Source organism: Syngnathus typhle, linkage group LG7, assembly GCF_033458585.1.
Source record: "Syngnathus typhle isolate RoL2023-S1 ecotype Sweden linkage group LG7, RoL_Styp_1.0, whole genome shotgun sequence".
NCBI classification, from domain to species: domain Eukaryota; kingdom Metazoa; phylum Chordata; class Actinopteri; order Syngnathiformes; family Syngnathidae; genus Syngnathus; species Syngnathus typhle.
The window spans coordinates 18,353,735-18,372,133 of NC_083744.1; the positions used below are offsets into that span (position 1 = coordinate 18,353,735).

General features: G+C 49.6%; 2 protein-coding genes across 2 annotated transcripts; both read right to left on the reverse strand.

Annotated features, from left to right (window-relative positions):
• Nucleotides 1-1,442: 1,442 nt before the first annotated feature.
• Nucleotides 1,443-10,744, reverse strand: aass (aminoadipate-semialdehyde synthase). Its single transcript, XM_061283473.1, has 24 exons — nt 10,586-10,744; nt 9,932-10,161; nt 9,646-9,822; nt 9,377-9,461; nt 9,226-9,293; nt 8,905-9,051; nt 8,756-8,834; nt 8,397-8,524; nt 7,964-8,109; nt 7,780-7,902; nt 7,584-7,695; nt 7,422-7,481; nt 5,895-5,962; nt 4,539-4,660; nt 4,337-4,466; nt 4,070-4,180; nt 3,904-4,012; nt 3,699-3,839; nt 3,441-3,608; nt 3,258-3,353; nt 3,077-3,192; nt 2,847-2,935; nt 2,483-2,659; nt 1,443-2,410 (listed from the first exon to the last, which is right to left on the reverse strand). The coding sequence occupies exons 2-24, from the start codon at nt 10,154-10,156 to the stop codon at nt 2,283-2,285; spliced, it is 2,805 nt and encodes a 934-aa protein (XP_061139457.1). The 5' UTR covers nt 10,157-10,161; nt 10,586-10,744; the 3' UTR covers nt 1,443-2,282.
• A 1,904-nt stretch (nt 10,745-12,648) lies between these two features.
• On the reverse strand, nt 12,649-17,029 carry fezf1 (FEZ family zinc finger 1). Its single transcript, XM_061282661.1, has 4 exons — nt 16,244-17,029; nt 14,717-14,851; nt 14,162-14,294; nt 12,649-12,917 (listed from the first exon to the last, which is right to left on the reverse strand). The coding sequence occupies exons 1-4, from the start codon at nt 17,027-17,029 to the stop codon at nt 12,649-12,651; spliced, it is 1,323 nt and encodes a 440-aa protein (XP_061138645.1).
• Nucleotides 17,030-18,399: the final 1,370 nt, after the last annotated feature.

Below are 18,399 nucleotides of genomic sequence, written 5' to 3' on the forward strand. Positions count from 1 at the left end.
GAGCTGCAGCAACACGATTTCAATCCTCCTCTTACATGCTTGCTCTTGTTAGCGTTTGTGCGCACGCGCACGCGCACGCACGCACCCACATCGAGTCTCCTGCATCGAATCAATTGGCCTGGACAACGGCACAGAAAAAGGCTTACAAAAGTCGTCATTTGTGCAAATAGGCCAAATTAGGATGAAAAGGCCCTCAGGTAATCAGAAAAGTAGGTTTCTCAAAAAGTCATGTTCGAAATAATTATTTCTATTTCTGTAAAGGTATATTTGTGAAAAGTCGTAGGCCCTCCATCCTATATTTCATCCGTATGAAAATGACGTCAGCAAAAAGTACATCCTCCCTTTTTCTTCTGCCGTGAAATAAGCAACTCTTGCAATCCAATCCTATCCGACATGTTTCTGTCCGGCGCCAACATGTTTGATGCGCGGCCGTTTGCTAATCACGTTGGAGGATTAATCATCTCTCTTGGGGAGACATTGTCCAGATTAGGCAAGCGCGTAATCCCACCAGATGCCCGCGCGCCGCCGCCGCCGCTTTGCCGGCCGGCGCGACGCCGTTGTGCTTTTCTGAGCGCAAATTAGCATCAAGCTAAACTTTTGTCAAGTGGAGCAAAGAGAAATGAAGAAAGTTCACTTTTCATCCTATAACCCAAAACGTTATTTTATTCAATTGGCTACTGGTTATTTCGTATCTCATCAGCAGTTAGAGTCCGCGGGTACGCGCATGCGCACTCGCGCCCGTACACACAGTTTGGGGCCCTACCTTGATTTGGAGATGATGTCCATGCGCCTATCCTTCGCCACAAAAAGCTCCGTTCCTTTTTGTAAAAGTCCTCCTTGTTGTCGTGTAGTTTAGGCACCTTTTCTTTCATTTTGGCCGGTTGCCATGACAGCGGCTCCGTCATATGTCAGTTGTATTTCTCCAACACTCCCAGGACATACGGCGAGGGCTCGTCCATTAAAATCCCCAAAAGGCCTCCTTCCCTTCCCTTTCCTTTCCTTCACTTCTAGCTACATAGCGCCAAATAACCGAAACTTGTGCTTTACTTTTGACATCCGGTATCTCGTCTCGCTCTACGGCAAGAAATGGGGCAACATAAATCACCCGTTGGCTCACGAGCGCCCCCTCAGTGCGGCAAAGTACTCCCTGCCTCAACCTGTGCCTTTTTCTCCGTAAAACAAAGCGTTTCACCTCTGGAGTTGAACAGGAAATGTGCTACGAAAATGTCCAAATGTTCACATTTAGTATACATAAAGATCCGTGGGCAATTATTCATATTGCTTTTAGGTTATATTTGGACTATGAATATTGATTTGATGTTGTATTTTTACTCCCCTGAGCTCGCAGAAAACATTTGGTGACCTTTCCACTCGTATGTTGTGACCTCAAGGCCCAACCTTGACCTGTAGGCTGCAAACGAAGAACTTGTAAATGCACAAACTCAACTGCGGGATTTTATTGACGGCAAACTTCAAACATTTTGTGTGTGGGAAGTGACAAAGCCAAGAGGAAAAAAGTTTCAAACTAAAAGCAACTGAGCTGACAATCACACAACACATTGCGAGTCAAATAAATACAAGAAGAAAAGGCAAAGCGATCATTTGCCCATTCATGTCGCTGTCTCCAACGAAGGCTCGTTTGCATCTTTCACACACATCCGATTTGTTTCTTGCCACTTTCGAGTTATCAAGCTGCCCTTTGACCTCATCTACATCACAAATGACTTTTGCTTTCCCTCCGTTTCCCTCGTTGACCTGCAGGCCAATACAGCAAGACGCCAAAACGACAAACGTTACAACACTATGCTGCTCACAAGTCAAATCTTCCCTATGACAGACGACACGGCCCGGCACGCAACATCCTCGGCGCTAACTCAGAGCAAAATGGCCGACCTCCTGTTTGATTTTTCAAAACTTGCTGAGTGAGCGTAAAGGAGCCAAGCTCTCCTTCCATTCCAACACTATCGAGGGGGGTTGCCCCGATTCAAAATGGCCGACCTCACTTTGGGTTCCCTGAGAGTTTTGGACACGAGAGTCCCGTTACGGCCGACGCGTCCCCCGATGGGCGAATTTTCATCTTTGGAGCTTTGACTGAGTGCAAAATGGCGACTTCCTGTTTCCTTTCAGGCGTGAGAGTTCATTGTGAACCTTCCGAGGGTGGCTCTAGTAGACTTTGAGAAAGATGGATCGTTCACAACAGGCTTCAGAAGAAATGCGGCACCCCTAAAAAAAGCGAGCGATTGGTCAGAAGGAGTGTAGCGAAGGGCGCGGCGCCGGTGACGTCATCGGGAGGATTCCAGCAGGCTGCTGGCCGTGGCCACGTTGAGGCCTTCGTTCTTGAGGCGCTTCAAGGCCGGCACGTAGATCTCCTTGCTCATGGGCAGCAGCACGCCCATGGAAGCGATCTCACCTAAAAAGGCAACGCGCAAATCAAATCGCCTGGCGAGGTCGCCCGTCCGTCGGTCGCGCTTTATGGACAAACCGTCGAGGAGCATGCGGGCGGCGATGGCGGCCGGGTAGCCCACGCTCTTGGCCATGGCCGAAAATCCCCCCACCTCGCCGTACACCACCAAACTGAGCCGTTTGCTCTCCAGCTCGCCCGTCGGGTGGCGCAAGCCAAAGTCGCTGAGCAGCACGATCATGTCGCGCTCGCCGCTGCCTGCACGCACGCACAAACCAACCACTTGGTGAGCGGCCGTTGTTGACAAAAGACCAAAACCGCCAACTAAAGCTGAAATCCTAAAAAGGAAAGCAAGTGTTGGACTGCAAAGAGAACGAAAAGCAAAGTGGGACCGAGAACTAGACCCGAATCGGGGTGAGCTCGGGTGGCGTCGCGCCGACCGTACCGTAGGAGAGTTTGGCTTCCAGATGTTTGCTGAGCGCAGTCAAGAGGCTGTCGGCGTGAGGAGCCACGTCGTCGTTCAGCATGCCGAACCTGAACACAAGTCCACCGGGGTTAGCACGCGTCAGTGACGCCTACCAAGCTATTTGCCGCTTGCGGGCCGGGCCGAGCCGGGCCGAGCGGCGCCTCTCACAAAGTCAGATGAAGGCAAATTGGAAAAAATGCAACGTTCACCATTTGAGCGCGTCCAGGCTGCGCTCGTCGCCATCGAGGCGCTGGCGGACGGCGGCCCGGAAGGCGTCGTCAGTGGTGTCGGCGGGCAAGCCCATGGCGTGGCTCACCAGAGCTCTCTGGGCACACGGCGGCGGAGTCAGTCGGCGAGGGGCGGGGAGGGGCGGCGGGAGCCGCTGCTTACCCAGGTGACGGCGGACGACGCGTTGGCCAGCGTGGGGTGCGGCTCGTTGTTGATCAGACCCAGTTGGACAAAACTGCGCAGGGCCCTGGAGAAACCCTGCGAGCCGCAACAACGCTCTTACTCGCTTCCTCCCTCCCTCCCTCCCTCCGCCGAGCCAAAGTAAGCGCTTTGAACCGAGCTGACCTTGTAGCGCAGCGTCCCTCGAATCAGCGTGTGCACGTCGGGGATGTCGTAGAGCTCGGCGTACTTGGTGCTGTCGCGGTTGGGATAACCTTCCAGGTTGAGGCCGGGGAAAAAATCCATGGGCTGGACGGCGTCCATCAGACCGCCGCCGCCGGGGATCTTCACCAGCTGAGCCGCACAACGCCAAAACATTTTGGCCGCCCGCCGTGTGGATTTTGGTCAGGGGCCGGCCGTCTCAAAGCACGCTACGTTACGTACCCGCTTGTCGCAAAGGAAGACGGCGGGGCTGACGGAGGCCAGGAGAACGCCCGAAGGACTCCAGCTGAACTTGTAGCGCAGAGGGTTGTCGGAGCACTCGGGAGCCGGGAGCCCGCCGCAGTACGACACGTACGACTCCACCTGCGTGCGGCCGCGAAAGTCAACCCACCCGATACGCGTGCCGGCCGGCCGGCCGGGTACTCACCGTGCAGCCGTCCGCTTTGGCCTGATCGATGCACTCCATGGCCAGCATGTGATCGATGCCGGGATCCAGGCCCATCTCGTTGACCAGCGTCACGCCCGCCTCTTCCGCCCTGAAGCCCGCAGACGCCTTGAAAGCTGCCCACCCAAATGTGCGTGCGCGCGCTTACCTGGCGTGTAGGTCGCTCATGGCCGGGCTGAGGTAGCTGGCGTTGACCATGTGGACCTTCTTGTCAATGCAGTGTTTTGCCACCAGGGGGTGGAGCACATTGGGCAGCAGGCTGCCAAGGGAAAAAAAAGAACATGCTACACGCTAAGCAATTATGCACGCTACGCAGAGCGTTCCTCCGTTGGATTCGTTCATTGGCTCGATGACATGCTAAGCGGCTCGCTCGGAGTTAGCCGCGCGCGCTACCGGGTGGAACGCGCCGTGGCACCTGATGACCAGGTCGTGGTCTTGGACGAGCGAGACGAGGCGCGCCTCCTGGCTGCTGACGTCCAGCATGACCGGAATGGTGTTGGGGTATTCGGCCGCCAGATCCTGCGCCTGCTTCATGCACACCGACGCTAAAGGCAAAAACAAACTTTGCTGGGCCAGTTGCGGAAAAACACCACAATGAGAGTCGGCGGCTCACCCACCCACGGTGACCTGCGTCTTGTCGCAGCGGGTCAGGTACTCCACCACGGGTCCGGAGACGTAGCCGGAGCCCAGCAAGAGAACTCGCTTCATGCCGCTTTTGCGCACAATTTGAGACTTTTCCCTGGCGGAGGTCACACCACACCAAGACAAGAGCCCGCACTGAAATTCGGTGCTCCCATGCAAAGCTGAGCGTACTTTGGCCCAGAAAATGAGAGATGAACCGAGCGACGAAAGTCACGTGACTCCTCTCTGCGTCAACTTGCGCTTTGCTTTGATTGATTGATTGATTCCGTTGCAAACGCTATTATGACTTTGATGGCGGATCAAATATTTGATTGATATTTGATTTGTGTGTTGCAGAGCGTTAGTGTTCACAGCAATCTTGGCGGTGACATCTTACTGGGTTAGGGTCATAACAAATCTTAACTCATTCAGCGCCATTGGCGGTTATAGACGTCAAAGATATTAACTGGGTTGGTAGTGAATGAGTAAAACATAAAATAAAATAAAAGTTGAAATTGATTTTTATTCATAATAATAATAATGACGATGAATGTGTTGGTTCATAGTGCAGACACAGAAAGTGCCCCCCTCCCCGGTGGCCCGCCCCGCCCCGCCCCGCCCCTTTTCTCGGACACAATGAGGCGTGCGCTGGTCCCTGCCGGATGATTACGCTTGCTGACAATAGGAGCCGGCCGCGAATTAGAGAGGCGGCGGCGTCCACCCCGCTGACCTTTGCTCTTGTTAACATCCATCCCAAAAGCCCCCCGGGAGTCAGCAGGCAGACACCCTGCCTCCCTCCCTCCTGCTCTCATTAGCCCGCCGCTAATTGGACGCCAGCAGCCGCGGCGGGTCCGAGCGAGCGCGGTCGCCTCGTGCGCATTCATTAAAAATTCAAGAAAGCACAAGACGGCGACTTTTTTCCTCTCACATATGTGAAGGAGGAATTAAGATTAAGATTAACCTTGGATGGCTTGTCTGGAGAGGCAAAAGAGATCAATTAGGATGTCTTAAGACACGCTGGCCTAAATATGAACAAAAAGATGGAAATGATTATAATCATCTCGCACTGTGAAAGTAATCAGATGACACGCACAAAAAGACGCCTTTCATTAAAAAGGACAAGATGCTCGAGCACAACGACGCAGTGGCGGGGGGGGGGCGCTTCGTCGTTTTTTTTATAAAGCACTGCAACCCCAATATGCCTTTGTTAGCATTTCAAATCAGCCGAGGATGGATAAGATCATCATCATCATCATCATCGCTGTCATTAAAACGTGCATCGCATGTGTGTGTGTGTGTGTGTGTGTGTGTGTGTGTGTGTGTGTGTGTGTGTGTGTGTGCGCGCGTCTTACCGTCGCTCTCGAAGCTTTTCAATGTACTCAAACTTTGGCGTCAGGGCTCCGTTGGAGGTGATCACCGCCTACATTCAGCAACAATAACAAAGCAAAAGCAATTGATGCCGTGGCACATCTCCGACTTGCAAACAGGAACAACCTGACCATGGACGACTGACACACCAATGACAAATGATTTTGTCAGGAACGTAGCAGTAAATATTCCATCAAACAAATGAAATTATTTTTATTTCATTTATTATTATTATTAGATTTATTGATTATATATTGAATTTGTATATTTATTTATTCGTTTACAGGGCTGTGGACTCAGTTCGGTCTCGGTCATTTTTGCCGGACTCGGAGCTGATTTTGACCGAGTCCACCGAGTCCGACAATAAAAAAAGAGGCAAGACGCAGCCAGAGAGTGTCAGGTTACAGTCAGCGCGGTAGGAGTTGGAAGAAGCAGTAAAAAGTCGTCGTAATGACCCGTGATATATGTTCTACCCTTACTATTTTCCAGGTTCTTAGATAGCAAGAATAGGTCGGACAACGACGTGAATGCTAAGGGCTTTTGCTAACGGCTTTCTTCCTTACTCACAGTGCGTTGACGGGGCGTACCACAACAAGACAGAATGCGCCCATCCCACTTCCGGGCTTTTTCTACTACGGAATTTGAGTTAGCCCAAAATACACGACATCTCTTCCCCTCTTTGAATGCACCCCGCTTCAATGGCAGAACGCGGATGAATTGAAAGACATCAAATGAGAATAATCCTTTATAAAAATGAAAATGGACTGACGCAAACGTGAGTTCTTCATGTTTTTGTTGAAAACAACATAGTGCTGACGCCGTACGACATGGATTTTTCGCTTTCCAAATAAGGGGTCGTCACTAATTATTTGTGTTTAGATAAATGTCTGAGCTATAATGGTGTAATTAATGATTAGAACTTGAAAGTATCGGTTTATTGTATTCGTTTATATGTTTAATAAAGACAAAGCCATCACAAAACTGTCGTCATTATTTAGATTTTGACCTAAATTAGCCTTGAATAAAGACTAAGCAGTCACATGAATTAACAGAAAAAATGGACAGCCGGACTCGGACTCATGGTCAAGAGGCCGGACTCGGACTCGGAGCAAAAATCCGACCGAGTCCACAGCCCTGTTCGTTTTTTTCATTTCTATGAAATATTTCCTTTCTTTTTATTGAGTCAACCTTTTTAATTGTGGAGAATAAAAAGCAATTTCAAAGGGAGTGCCAGTGTCAGCAACCGAGATTCTTTTCAACACAGCAAAATATATCAAGAAAGTAAAAACAAAAGAAAATGGACACTTATTTTAGATTGCACTAAATATGGAAGAAAAGGTGTGGTTTTAAGTGTTAAAATAAAATGATCTTGGAGCAATTCTCTTGAAAGAATAAATAGTAGACACTAAGAATGTCTTTTTTAAAATGGTTTGGGCATATAAGAACAAATGCAATACTGCATTATGATCATTTTCTTTTTGCATCCAAAGTAAATGTTGCGAGCAACTTACGTCTCGGACTTGCGGGCTGAAGTCCTCCTGGTCCAGAGGCCTGCTGGCGTCCGACGGCAGCTGAGGGAGGGACACAACGCTATCGTTATCGAGCGAGCGACAAAGCGGAGCGGGCGCTTCCCGTCTCGTCCCGTGCCGTGCCGTGCCGCTTTTCTCACTCACCATCTCCCAGATGTACGGAAAGAGGCGGTCGCCAAAGTACTCGGTGGCCTCGATGGGCATCTGAGCCGGAAGGTTGTCGATGGAGCACATCAGGATACCGTGGCCCTCCACGCTGACGGCGAGGGCAAAGGCGCCGCCGTCAGCGCTCATCGGCTTTGCTCCGGAGAGCCATCGGCGCCCGCCCGCCCGCCGCTACCTGTCGTGGTCGATGTGCTGATCGGCGTCGTACATGCAGAAGGGCTTGTCGATGGTGGTGCACTCGGTCATGAACTGGATGGAGCCGCCCGCGTCGGCCGAGATGTCGCAGATGGCCAGCAGCCTGGCGCAAACGGGCCTCCTCAATCCACGGCCCGCGGCCAAAGCGGCGACGGCGCGCTTACTTGTGCGGCAGCTGCGGCATGCCCTCGCTGGCGCCGACGCTGCGCGTGGGTCGGAGCAGCTGTTGGGCGTCCAGCCGGCGCAGGAGTCTCGGGGTCTGAGGCTCCCAGTAGATGCCGTTGATCAGGCAGTTGGTGTATGGGGCCACCTGCGGACACGAGCGGTACCGCATCTGCGCGTTAGCCGTGGTCCCAATGTCTCCCGTTTGCCGTGGTCCCAATGTCGTCGTACCGCACGCAAGCTGACATTTTGGAACCACATCTGCCGTTCCAAGAGGTTGTGCATACTTGTGCAAAGACATGCTCAAGTGGTTTTTTTTGGTTTCTTTTTTTAGATTCCGTTTTTGTTCAATAAATGATTTCGAAGCGATTCATCTTTCTTTTCCTTTTCTCACTGATGATGTCCTAATATGTGAAAGTGTGTGGGTGTACTGACGCTGGTTCTGAAGTGCGAGGTGTAGAGTTCTGGGTGGTTCTCGTACTCCAAGGGGTCGTAGATGCCGTCGCTCTTCCTCATCAGGTGGTGATGACGACTCAGCACAGTGGCGTACACTTTGGTCATATCTAAACAGCAACGTTAACTGTTAGCCACGTGCTAAAATCACAACAACAAAATCTCCATGGATGGATGGAAAAACAAAAACAGCTAGGGTCGAAGTGCCAACAATGCTGCTAGCCACATGCTAATTGCTAAAAATGCTGCCGATGCCCGATAACAACAACAACAGTGTCAAGCACAAGCTACGGTTAGCCGGATAGCTTCTGGTTCATCAAATAGGAACAATAACTTTGCACCTCCAGCTTCACAGACATCCTTCAGCTCGTGAGGCTCAACGTACTCCACGGGAAGCTCATTGATGATGTCCTGCGCCCCCTGCGAGAGATATCGCGGACGAGGTGACATCCATTTCAAACCGGAGCTGGCATCTTTTTGCAGGACATACCTTGGAGACGTTGCCGGTTCCGGTGAAGCAGAAGGTGACGGGACCTATGGACTTGGGCATGAGGCCCAGGGAGATCTCATAACCGCAGTCCCGCACGGCCTGGATGGCCTGCGAGACGTTGCGGTAGTTGTGCGCCATGCCGATGTGCTGTCCAGACAAGGGAACCAATGCACACAGTCAGCCACCAGCAACCGTTAGCGTCACAGTGCACTCATGAGCATTTAGCTGTTAGCATCACGGCGGCGCTCTGCCAATTCCAAAGCGTACTCGTGACGGGAATTTAACACCACGCTGTCGTACAAACATGTAGCGAGCCTTTACCATGAAGGGGGTGTGGTGGCCCAACGCCAGGAAGCGAAGACCCAAACCGTGTAAAATGTTGATCATGCCTGAAGAAAAACAACAAACCATTTCCACAAAAAGACGCTAACGACAATGCTAATGATTGGAATGTTTGGGGGCCTATTTGTACCTGCCACGCCGGCCCACTGACCAAACGCCACTATGCGAAAGCCGTTGGGGTCCACCATCTTCTCGTAGTCGATCAGACGAACCTCCTGAAAACCCAAAGCGCCAGCATCGGAATGAGTGCTTTTATATCTCTATTGCCATGGGGACTCCAATGCTGCATTCGTTGAACGGATCCAGGATCATGAAATGATGGTTCTTGTGAGTGAATAAATGGATCAGAGCAAAAGCGCCAACGTCCAGGCCGCGCGTGGGTGCCTGCGTGGGCCTCACCTTCTTGAGCAGGTCGTCCAGCAGCCCCATGTTGGCCTCCTGCGCCTTGATGGTGTGCGAGAAGAAGGCGTAGGTCTTCTTGGGGATCACCTTCTCCTCGGGCGGCCGCTTCACGCCGAGGATGAGCGTGGCCTCCGAGATGTCCTCCTGGATGACGGCGCCCGCTTTGGCGTAGAACTGAAAGGCAGGGAGATGCTCCACCATCAAAATAGTTACGGATCAATTGGATCGTCAATGAGGTTGTTCATCTTCGCCCCTCTGTGCGAGTAAAGACTTCCCGACCGACCTTCTCGTGGATGGCCCTGCGGTTGGACGGCTGCACCAGGACTCTGACTCCGTCCTGCGTGAGCTCGCGGACGTGCCGAGGGGCCAGGGGCGCCCGCCTCTCCCACGGGTTGATGTCCTCCCGCCTGATGGCCATGACGGCGCGATGGTGCTCGTAACGCCGCTGCCCCGGCGGCCAGCTGGGATTCGGACGCCTCCGACCCTGGCGACTCAGGAAGCGAAACATGGCTTCTGCTCACAAAAGAAAGATGGAAAACAACAGGTGTTAGCGTTTCCATGAAAAGTTGGTTCCATGCATCAAATGCTCACGAAATGTTGTGCGCTGTTTATTGTTCAAACTTTGAGCTAGCAGTAGTGGAAACAGGACGCCACACCGACCGACCTCGCACGTGTTTTTGGGAGGTCAGTGCGCCGTATGAGATTGACTGACTCGTGCGTCTCAACCTGTTGCACGCACTGATTACGCACGTTGCTAAGCTAACGCGTCCGTCAAGAAAGCACAAGTACGTGAATTGAAAACAAAAGAGAAAGAAAGTGAGAGGAGCATCGTGTCGCATGCTTTGCCTTTTCTCGACGCGTGGACGGACAATCCGAGTCGCGCCGGAAAGGAAGAACACACGCAAAGTTCAATGGGTGCAAAAACAAAGTTGCTCACCAACTTGTCAGAAGCCCACCGGACGGACGGATGGACGGAACCAGCGGCTCAGCTTTGGAAGGCCGTGGAGGGAGGAAAAACAAGGGAACGAACGGAGGAGTTTTTGCACAGTGTCACTCAGAGGTTACACCGGGAGAAGAAGCTGGGGCACGTAACGGTCAGAGCGAGCGAAGACGCCAAAACATCATTTCCCGGTTACGCTTTCAAAACAATAGTGTTTTTTTTTTCTCAATAGGGTAACTTGGATATGAAAGCGGAGTTGAGTCTTGTCAACTACTTTTATGAGCACCACGTGAACAACTCAGTACTTCAATGTATCTTTCGAGCTCTTGGAAGTTGTGTCCAAGTTGGAGCTGAAAGAATTTGCCCGTTTTTACCTTGAAGGGAAGGCAGAATCCAACCGTTTCCGGGATTGCAATACCGGGAACCTTCCTAGTGTAGAATGACGTCACGTTTGTGTACTTCAGGGAACCGAGAGAGTCGTAGATCAGCCCTGCGTGACTCCTCCACGCTCTACTAATGCTCATGGGTTCTTACGTGAGTTAACGTCCCACTTGGGGCATTTCCCCGCCCGTCTTTCAAATACAAACATTTGCTAAAAAAAAATCAAACGTTATGGTTCAATAATGAGCAAAGCCAAATGTCCGGGCTTTCGACAATGCCTCGCCCTTGAGCCTTTCTAGTGGGTCAAATATGGAGGCGTCCCAGTCCCACCCACTCGTATGACCCAAAACAGAAGCGACGTGGTTGACGTTAAACCACTCGTCTCGTATTTCATAGTCACTTGGAAAGCTTAGCAAGTAGGCTGCAGCACGAAAACAACCAGCCGTGCCGTCGCGCGTTGCGAAATTGCAAAACGACGCGCCGAAAGGGAGAGCAAGCGATAGTTGGCAACCTGGACGTCACAGCACCCGACCGAACCAAGTACCCAAAAGCAAACATGACGAAAGATGACTGACGAGCCGAGCCGAGCCGAGCCGTTCAATCTCTCTTTGAATCACTTGACTGTGGCAGTTCGGAGTCGCCAAGACTAGTTAACTCGCTCACCGTGGTACGAACCGACCGACGTGCTTCCGTGACAGTCGTCGAAGGGGAAATGCATCAGCATTTACATCAAGTCAGAACTTGCTCATTTCATCATTGAGTTGGACTTTTTTTTTCAATCCCAAAATGTGACTTAACAATACAGAATATTTGAATTCATCAAATATATGTTTAGCTTAAAGTGACACTTAGTAAGCATCAAGATCGATCGTGGTGAATAACAACAAAGACATTTATTGAATTGAACAATTCAAACAAAACACAATCCATCAGTCCAGACACTTTTTCGGGAAAAAGAGGGAGAGGACACTTTCAAGTACCGGCGAGAACTAAAAAGTTGCAAATGCATTGATTTTTATTTTTTTTTGGTCAGGGGTCAAAAGAAGACGATACGACAGGAGAGTACCTTTGATAGATCCAAGGAGCTTTGGGCTGGGCTCTGGTAGGAACCTTGTCTAAACTAGAAAACAGTAACCAAGTACTTGAGTTTTTCTGGGACTTGAGGTGGAAATTCACCTCAGCAGTGGGAAGTCATCTATTCGAATATCTGCCTGTTTTCAGGTAATAGTTTCTTGTCACTCACTCAAGCGCCTGTCAGCCAAAGACGTCTGCTGATGCAAAAGGTTCGATGCAAGGGTAATCAATACTGGCCAGTTAAAAAAAAAAAAAAAAAAAGCACCAGGAAGTGGGCGTGGTCACGCCGAGTGTCATGCATTCTGGGCATTTGGCAATTGGGAACAAAAAGTGACTGGTTTGCTTTTTTTAAAATGATTTCTTAACATTTTTTGGGGGGAGAGGTGGTCTAATTACACCTCCATTTTCTTCTGTTCATGATGACTGTAGTTCCACCGTCGGCCACTAGATGTTGGCACACTATTGTGATTAAAACTGTTTGAAAGAAGACGATGGGCCTCTGAAGGATGAATCTTTCTATATGGTGGAACAGACGCGGTCGGTCCGATGCCTTTCTGTGGTTTTGATTGGCGAGCGGCGAGCGGCGAGCGGCCCGCGTCCGGGGCTCAGGGCCGCTGCGTCGCCACAGGCGGCGGCGAGGCAGCGGCCCGCTGGATAGCCATGGCGGCGTGCTCGTGCAGCTTGCGGACGTGCTTCTTGAGGTCGAAGTTTCGGCAGAAGCCTTTGCCGCAGGTGGGGCAGGTGAAGGGCTTCTTGTCGTTGTGCGTGTGCATATGGAAGGTGAGGTTGTAGACTTGGTGGAAGGCTTTGCTGCAGATGGAACACTTGAACTGCTTCTCGCCGCTGTGCGTCAGCTTGTGATTCTTGTAATTGCCTGCGGGGGCGCCACACGCACGTCAATGGACAGCAAATGGCAATGGCTCCATTTGTTTTCTATCACTTTATTGAAAAACAGGAAATTATTTCTAACATTATTTCTCAGGCAGAAAATGCAGAAACATTCACCAAGGTCCGCAAATGTGCAAACATCTCAATGGCCACCTGGGGGCAGTATAAGACAGTGAAACGGATGTAGTCTTCATCGGGACGTCTCAACTCCTCTCTCAGCTCATCACTACGGTACTAATATTAGTCATTCCACACAGACGAAATGACTCAAGTATTAAATGGTCTCTCAGCTGTATCTTTTATGTCAATTCAAGGGGTAATTACACCTAGCATGTTGTCATTGTGAGTAGTAGTAGTAATAATAATAATAAGCTAATAAGTTATTACTATTATTATGATTGCCGTTTGTTTTGTGGTTACTTTGATACTGAAAAGTCAAGAAAGAAGGTTCAGCTCAAAAATGAGCGGTCGGTCACGCCATCCCTTAATTGTAAAAGAAAGAGGATGCTGTAGTTACCACGGCGACAGCGCAACGCCTCCTTGAGTGCCTTGCAATAAATAATACTCACATATATGCGCAAAAATAACGAGTCGATGTTTATTTCCAACGTGCTTGTGCCGCTAATATTTGACCACGCACAATACAATTATTTTGGGAAGTCAGAAGTTCATCTACAAAATGACTTCATTTACATTCATGACTGGGGGGAGCCGGAAAGTCGCTCAAACATCCATCCACTTTCTGAACATTTATTTATTTATTTATTTATTTATTTATTTATTTATTTATTTATTTATTCCTTCCTTTCCGTTGTATTTTTTTAATTAGTTATCCGTCAAACGTTTGTTGCCAATACAAAACTGTTTCTAGAAAAATCAAATGTTTAAAAACCTATGGACGCCCAAATTTGTGAAAACAGCCATATGATGTATATTAAACGATGTACTTGAGTATGTTGAAAATATACATTGATTTGCAAATGATGGAAGATAAAATGTCAATTGACTATTATTGATTTTATATTGGTGACTTTAAATATTTGAACAACATTTCAATACTATTTACTTGATGATCACAGAAGAAAGAATTCACTCATATTGTGAGTTAAATCCGATGTTGTCTTATGTTCACGGTTTTCTTAATTTGGACGACTGATGCAATTAAGAAAGCCGCTGCAGGGCTCGCTCGCTGGCTCGCTGGCTCGCTCGCTGGCTCGCTGGCTGGCTCACCTTTCTGGTGGAATCCTTTGCCGCAGAACTCGCAGACGAAAGGTTTGTAGCCGGCGTGGATGCGCGTGTGCGTGTTGAGCGTCGAGCTGCGGTTGAACGCTTTGCCGCACTGGCTGCACTTGTGAGGCTTTTCCTGCACCCAACCAAAACAACAACAACAAACTAACTCACACCGGCGCAGGTTCGCACATTTGCACAGATTTGCGCCAAAGCAACTTTCCCGAGGCTTTTCCTGCGCGCGAGAGAGCCTTTTCAAAATAAAACAAAACAAAAATGATGAAAGTCATGCTATGATGTGGGTTCGCCCGTGAGTGCACGCTCCCAAGTACTCGTTATGACATCAATTGAGGACTATCTTTTTAATACAGTATGAATCCGAAATAAAGCATTTGTTCACTGAATGAAAAATCTTGCAGAAAATGAGAGTATGAACGAAATGCAAATCCGACCGCGCAGAAATATGTGCTAGATGTTATTTTATTCGATTCCAAAAACCTAACTTTCACAAATAACACAAGGCGCGTGTGCGTGCGTGCGTGCGCGCGCGCGCTTTACCTGAGTGTGTATAATCTTGTGCCTGCAGAGTGTGCTGGCCTGCCTGAAACCTTTTCCGCAGACTTTGCAGACAAACGGGCGCGCGCCCGTGTGCACGGGCATGTGGCGAGTCAGGTTGTAGTGCGCGTTGAACACCTGAAACACACGAGAACATTTTTTGTTGTTGTTGTTTTTGCACTTTTATTTAATTCATTCCCCCTCCTCCTCCTCGTCCTGCTCGCACATGCGCGGCGGACGAGCAGGCCCATTTCAAACGATCGGACGATCGGAATTCACCAATTGAAACATGCATGTCCAAAAAATCATTTTTGAAAAACTTGCGGGCCACCTTGCCATGTTAAAATCAGCACATTTTCCCGAGTCGCGCATCTTCAAAATCACATCGGACACATTTCAAAGCGTTGGAAAAGAAATCAAATTCAATATTTTATGCATTCAACAAAAAATATTCACACATGACGAAATAGTTGATTTTTTTAGAATGTACTATTTTAAAAAATCACAAATTACATTAATTAAATTACAAATGAAACATAACTGGATATTGAAATATAGTTCACATGCAAAGTCAAAAATTCAAAGTCTGCTTTATTGTCAATTTCTTCACATGCACAAAGAAATCGAAATAACGTTCCCACGGTGACAAGACATAGTACACAATATACATACAAGTAAACAACACACAAAAAAAAATAAAAACAAGAGGCAAGGGACAAACAATGATTAAATAAGAGTGGTGAATAAATCATAAATAAACAAATAACACAATAAATAAGAGGAGCAAAAATGTGCATGTTACATTCAATGAAATATTAATTCTCTGGTTCTTCTATATTAATTATAAAACAATTTGTTTTAGGTTTATTTACCTAAGGTACCGAGGTAAATAAACCAAATTGTTTGATATAGAAGAACCAGAGAATTAATTGAAAAAGAAAAAACAAGATGAACCTAATCCCGATTGACACTTTGGAACAATATAATTATTTGACAGATCAGTCCAATTATTTCAGCATGTCCCTTTTGAAATAAATAAATCGACGTGTAAAAAAAAAGAGGTCATTTTGGACAGTTTAAAGAAACACGTCTGACATTTTTAAACAGGTCAAACATTCTCAAAACATGTCCAAATGTATTTAGTGTTTGGCGTGATTCTTCTAAAAAGCAGAAAAATGTTCATTTACACCAAATCAATGTTTGTCTTATTTAAATTACAAACTTCTTTTTAGGCCAATTTTAGAAGTGTGCACACATGAAAGATATTTTCAAACGTGGGTTAGACACTCTCGATGCGGCTTTTTTTTTTTTTTTTTTAATAAAACTTGTCTCCAAAAGAATTTCGATGTCGCAATTTTGTTTTGTAGATGGGCCATGCTTAATTGTGTATATGCACGAGCACAAGAATCGAATTGTCTTTTCTTTTTTTTCTTTTTTTTAATCCAATTCGTTACGAACTAAATAGACACAACATATTTTCGAAATTAGAATATTATTGCTAACGTGCTGGCGTGCAGTGACGTAACTTACCTTTCCGCAGACTTCGCAGGTGAACACTTTGGGTTTTCCTCCAGCAAGTCTCGCCGCCGCCGCCGCCGCCGAGGACGACGACGAGCTCTTGAGAATCTTCTCCCCAAAGTCGCGCTCCTTGATGAGGCTCTGCAGGTGGTTCTGCGCAGCTTGGTAGGGAAGCGGGCCCGCTTTGTGCCGGCCGGACAGCAGGTACGAGGCCATCGGGTGCAGGTTGAGGAGCCCCGCCGGACCGGCGTCCCCGGCACCGCCGCCCGCGCCGCCGCTGCAGTTGAGGTAGCACACGGTACCTCGTGACGGGAACGCCGACTGGGTCACCACGCGGGGCCGGAAAAGTTTGTAATGGCTGCCGTCCGGCAGATTCCGGGCGGGCTCATCCTGCCGGCCGGCGTAGTTGAGTCCGAACCCGAGCAGGTCCGTCGCTGCCGGGGGGACGTCCGCGGCCAGCGCCGCCGCCCCCGCCCCCGCCCCCGGGCAGCCTTGGTGGAGGGCGAGCCGGTGCTGCTCCGCGTAACCGAACGGAACCAGCGGGATCATACAGTGCAGCGATGACGGGCACACGTCGGGCAGCCTCGCCGGAGCCGGCCGGAACCAGCCGGGCAGCGGCACCGCCCTGGGTTCGGGCGTCCGAGCCATGATCCGCTCGATGGAGAAGGCCAAGGATTTGGCGTGCGCCGAGGAAGAAGAAGAGGAGGAGGAGGAGGAAGAGGAGGAGGCCGGCGTCGTGGCCTGCTGGCCCGCGACGGCCGGCGGCGCGCCCGGCATGCCGCGCCGGCGCGCGTCCATGGAGCGCCGCTCGAGGGGGAGCCGAGCGTCGTCACTCAGCGGCCCGCCGGGAGGGTCATCACCATCGTCGACAGGCCTTTCAGCCGACCGGGGTTCGAGCAGACCCCCACCCCGCCCCGCCCCACCCCCCGTCACCCCCCCACCCTGCACCCGCTTATTGGCGCTCGATAGTGGCGTGCGGAGAGCCGGGACCCCAGCTCGCTCGCTCGGATCGTTAGCACGCGCGCCACCAGCGGAACCTGAGCCGATCGCCGCGGTTCTCCTCGCTGCTATTGACCTAGAGCAGCAGCAGCCGCAGCTGTAGCAGAAACGGCAGCAGCAGCAGGAGGCGGCGGCGGCGGCGGGGGCAGAAGAGCGCCAAGGAAGATGATGATGAAGAAGAGGAGGAGGAGGAGGAGGAAGAGGAGGCGGTGCGTCGCGCGGCGGGACGCGGACTCGAGTGAAGGACTTTACTGCTCTCCAGACCCCTTGTGCCTCCGCGTGACGTCATCGCCCCCAAATCGGGTCATGTTCGGACGGGCAAGAACCCAGCCGCAGCACGTGACTCACGTACGTACATTTCATTTGCATGCCGACCTGTCACTCACAAATAGCAGTTTGTGTGTGTGCGTCGTTTAAATATATGTAAGTTCCAATTATTTGACGCACACCGATATAATTGGACAAGTCCATCAAAATGAAATGGATTTAGAAAAGGCACATGCCGCCGCCGCCATCACCTTGCACGCTCGCTCTCTTGAGCAGCTAGCCGCGCGATCGATATGGCGCATTGAGGTCCAAGTGAATGTTTTCGATGAATGACAAAAAAAAGTAGGTCACAATTTGCCTCTCTTCTTTTTTGCGCCTAGCTCTTCTCCCCCCGCAACTGTGAATGTCCTCCAAATGTGCGGCAAAGCAAAAGCACATTGGCGAGAGTCTTTCAAATCAGAAGCGCATCATTTGGAAATTCAAACATTCGTTCTTCAACAATATTTCGTTCTCATATTTTGGCCTCTCAAACTAAATCTTACAAATGATATTCTGTCTAATACAAAATAGTCAATACTTTTTTTATTTTGTGCGCGTGCACTAAACACAGGCCTGCCTGCCTGACTGCCTTCCTTCCTTTCTTCCTTGGATTAAAGTGATGCGCCCGCTGTCAGAATGCATATATGAATCAATGTCACTTTTGTAGAAAAATGTAAGAATGTTTTGCCTGCATGACTTCAAACTTTTATCTTGTGAAGCCTTTCACGCTCGCTTAGGATATCTTTTGATTTGCATATTTGTTTCGCATTTCTCACATCTTCAGAAGACAGCAACTTGTATTTTGTACACTCCTTTTTCGAAATACATATGATGACGATGATGGCAATTCCATTGAGCGCGAT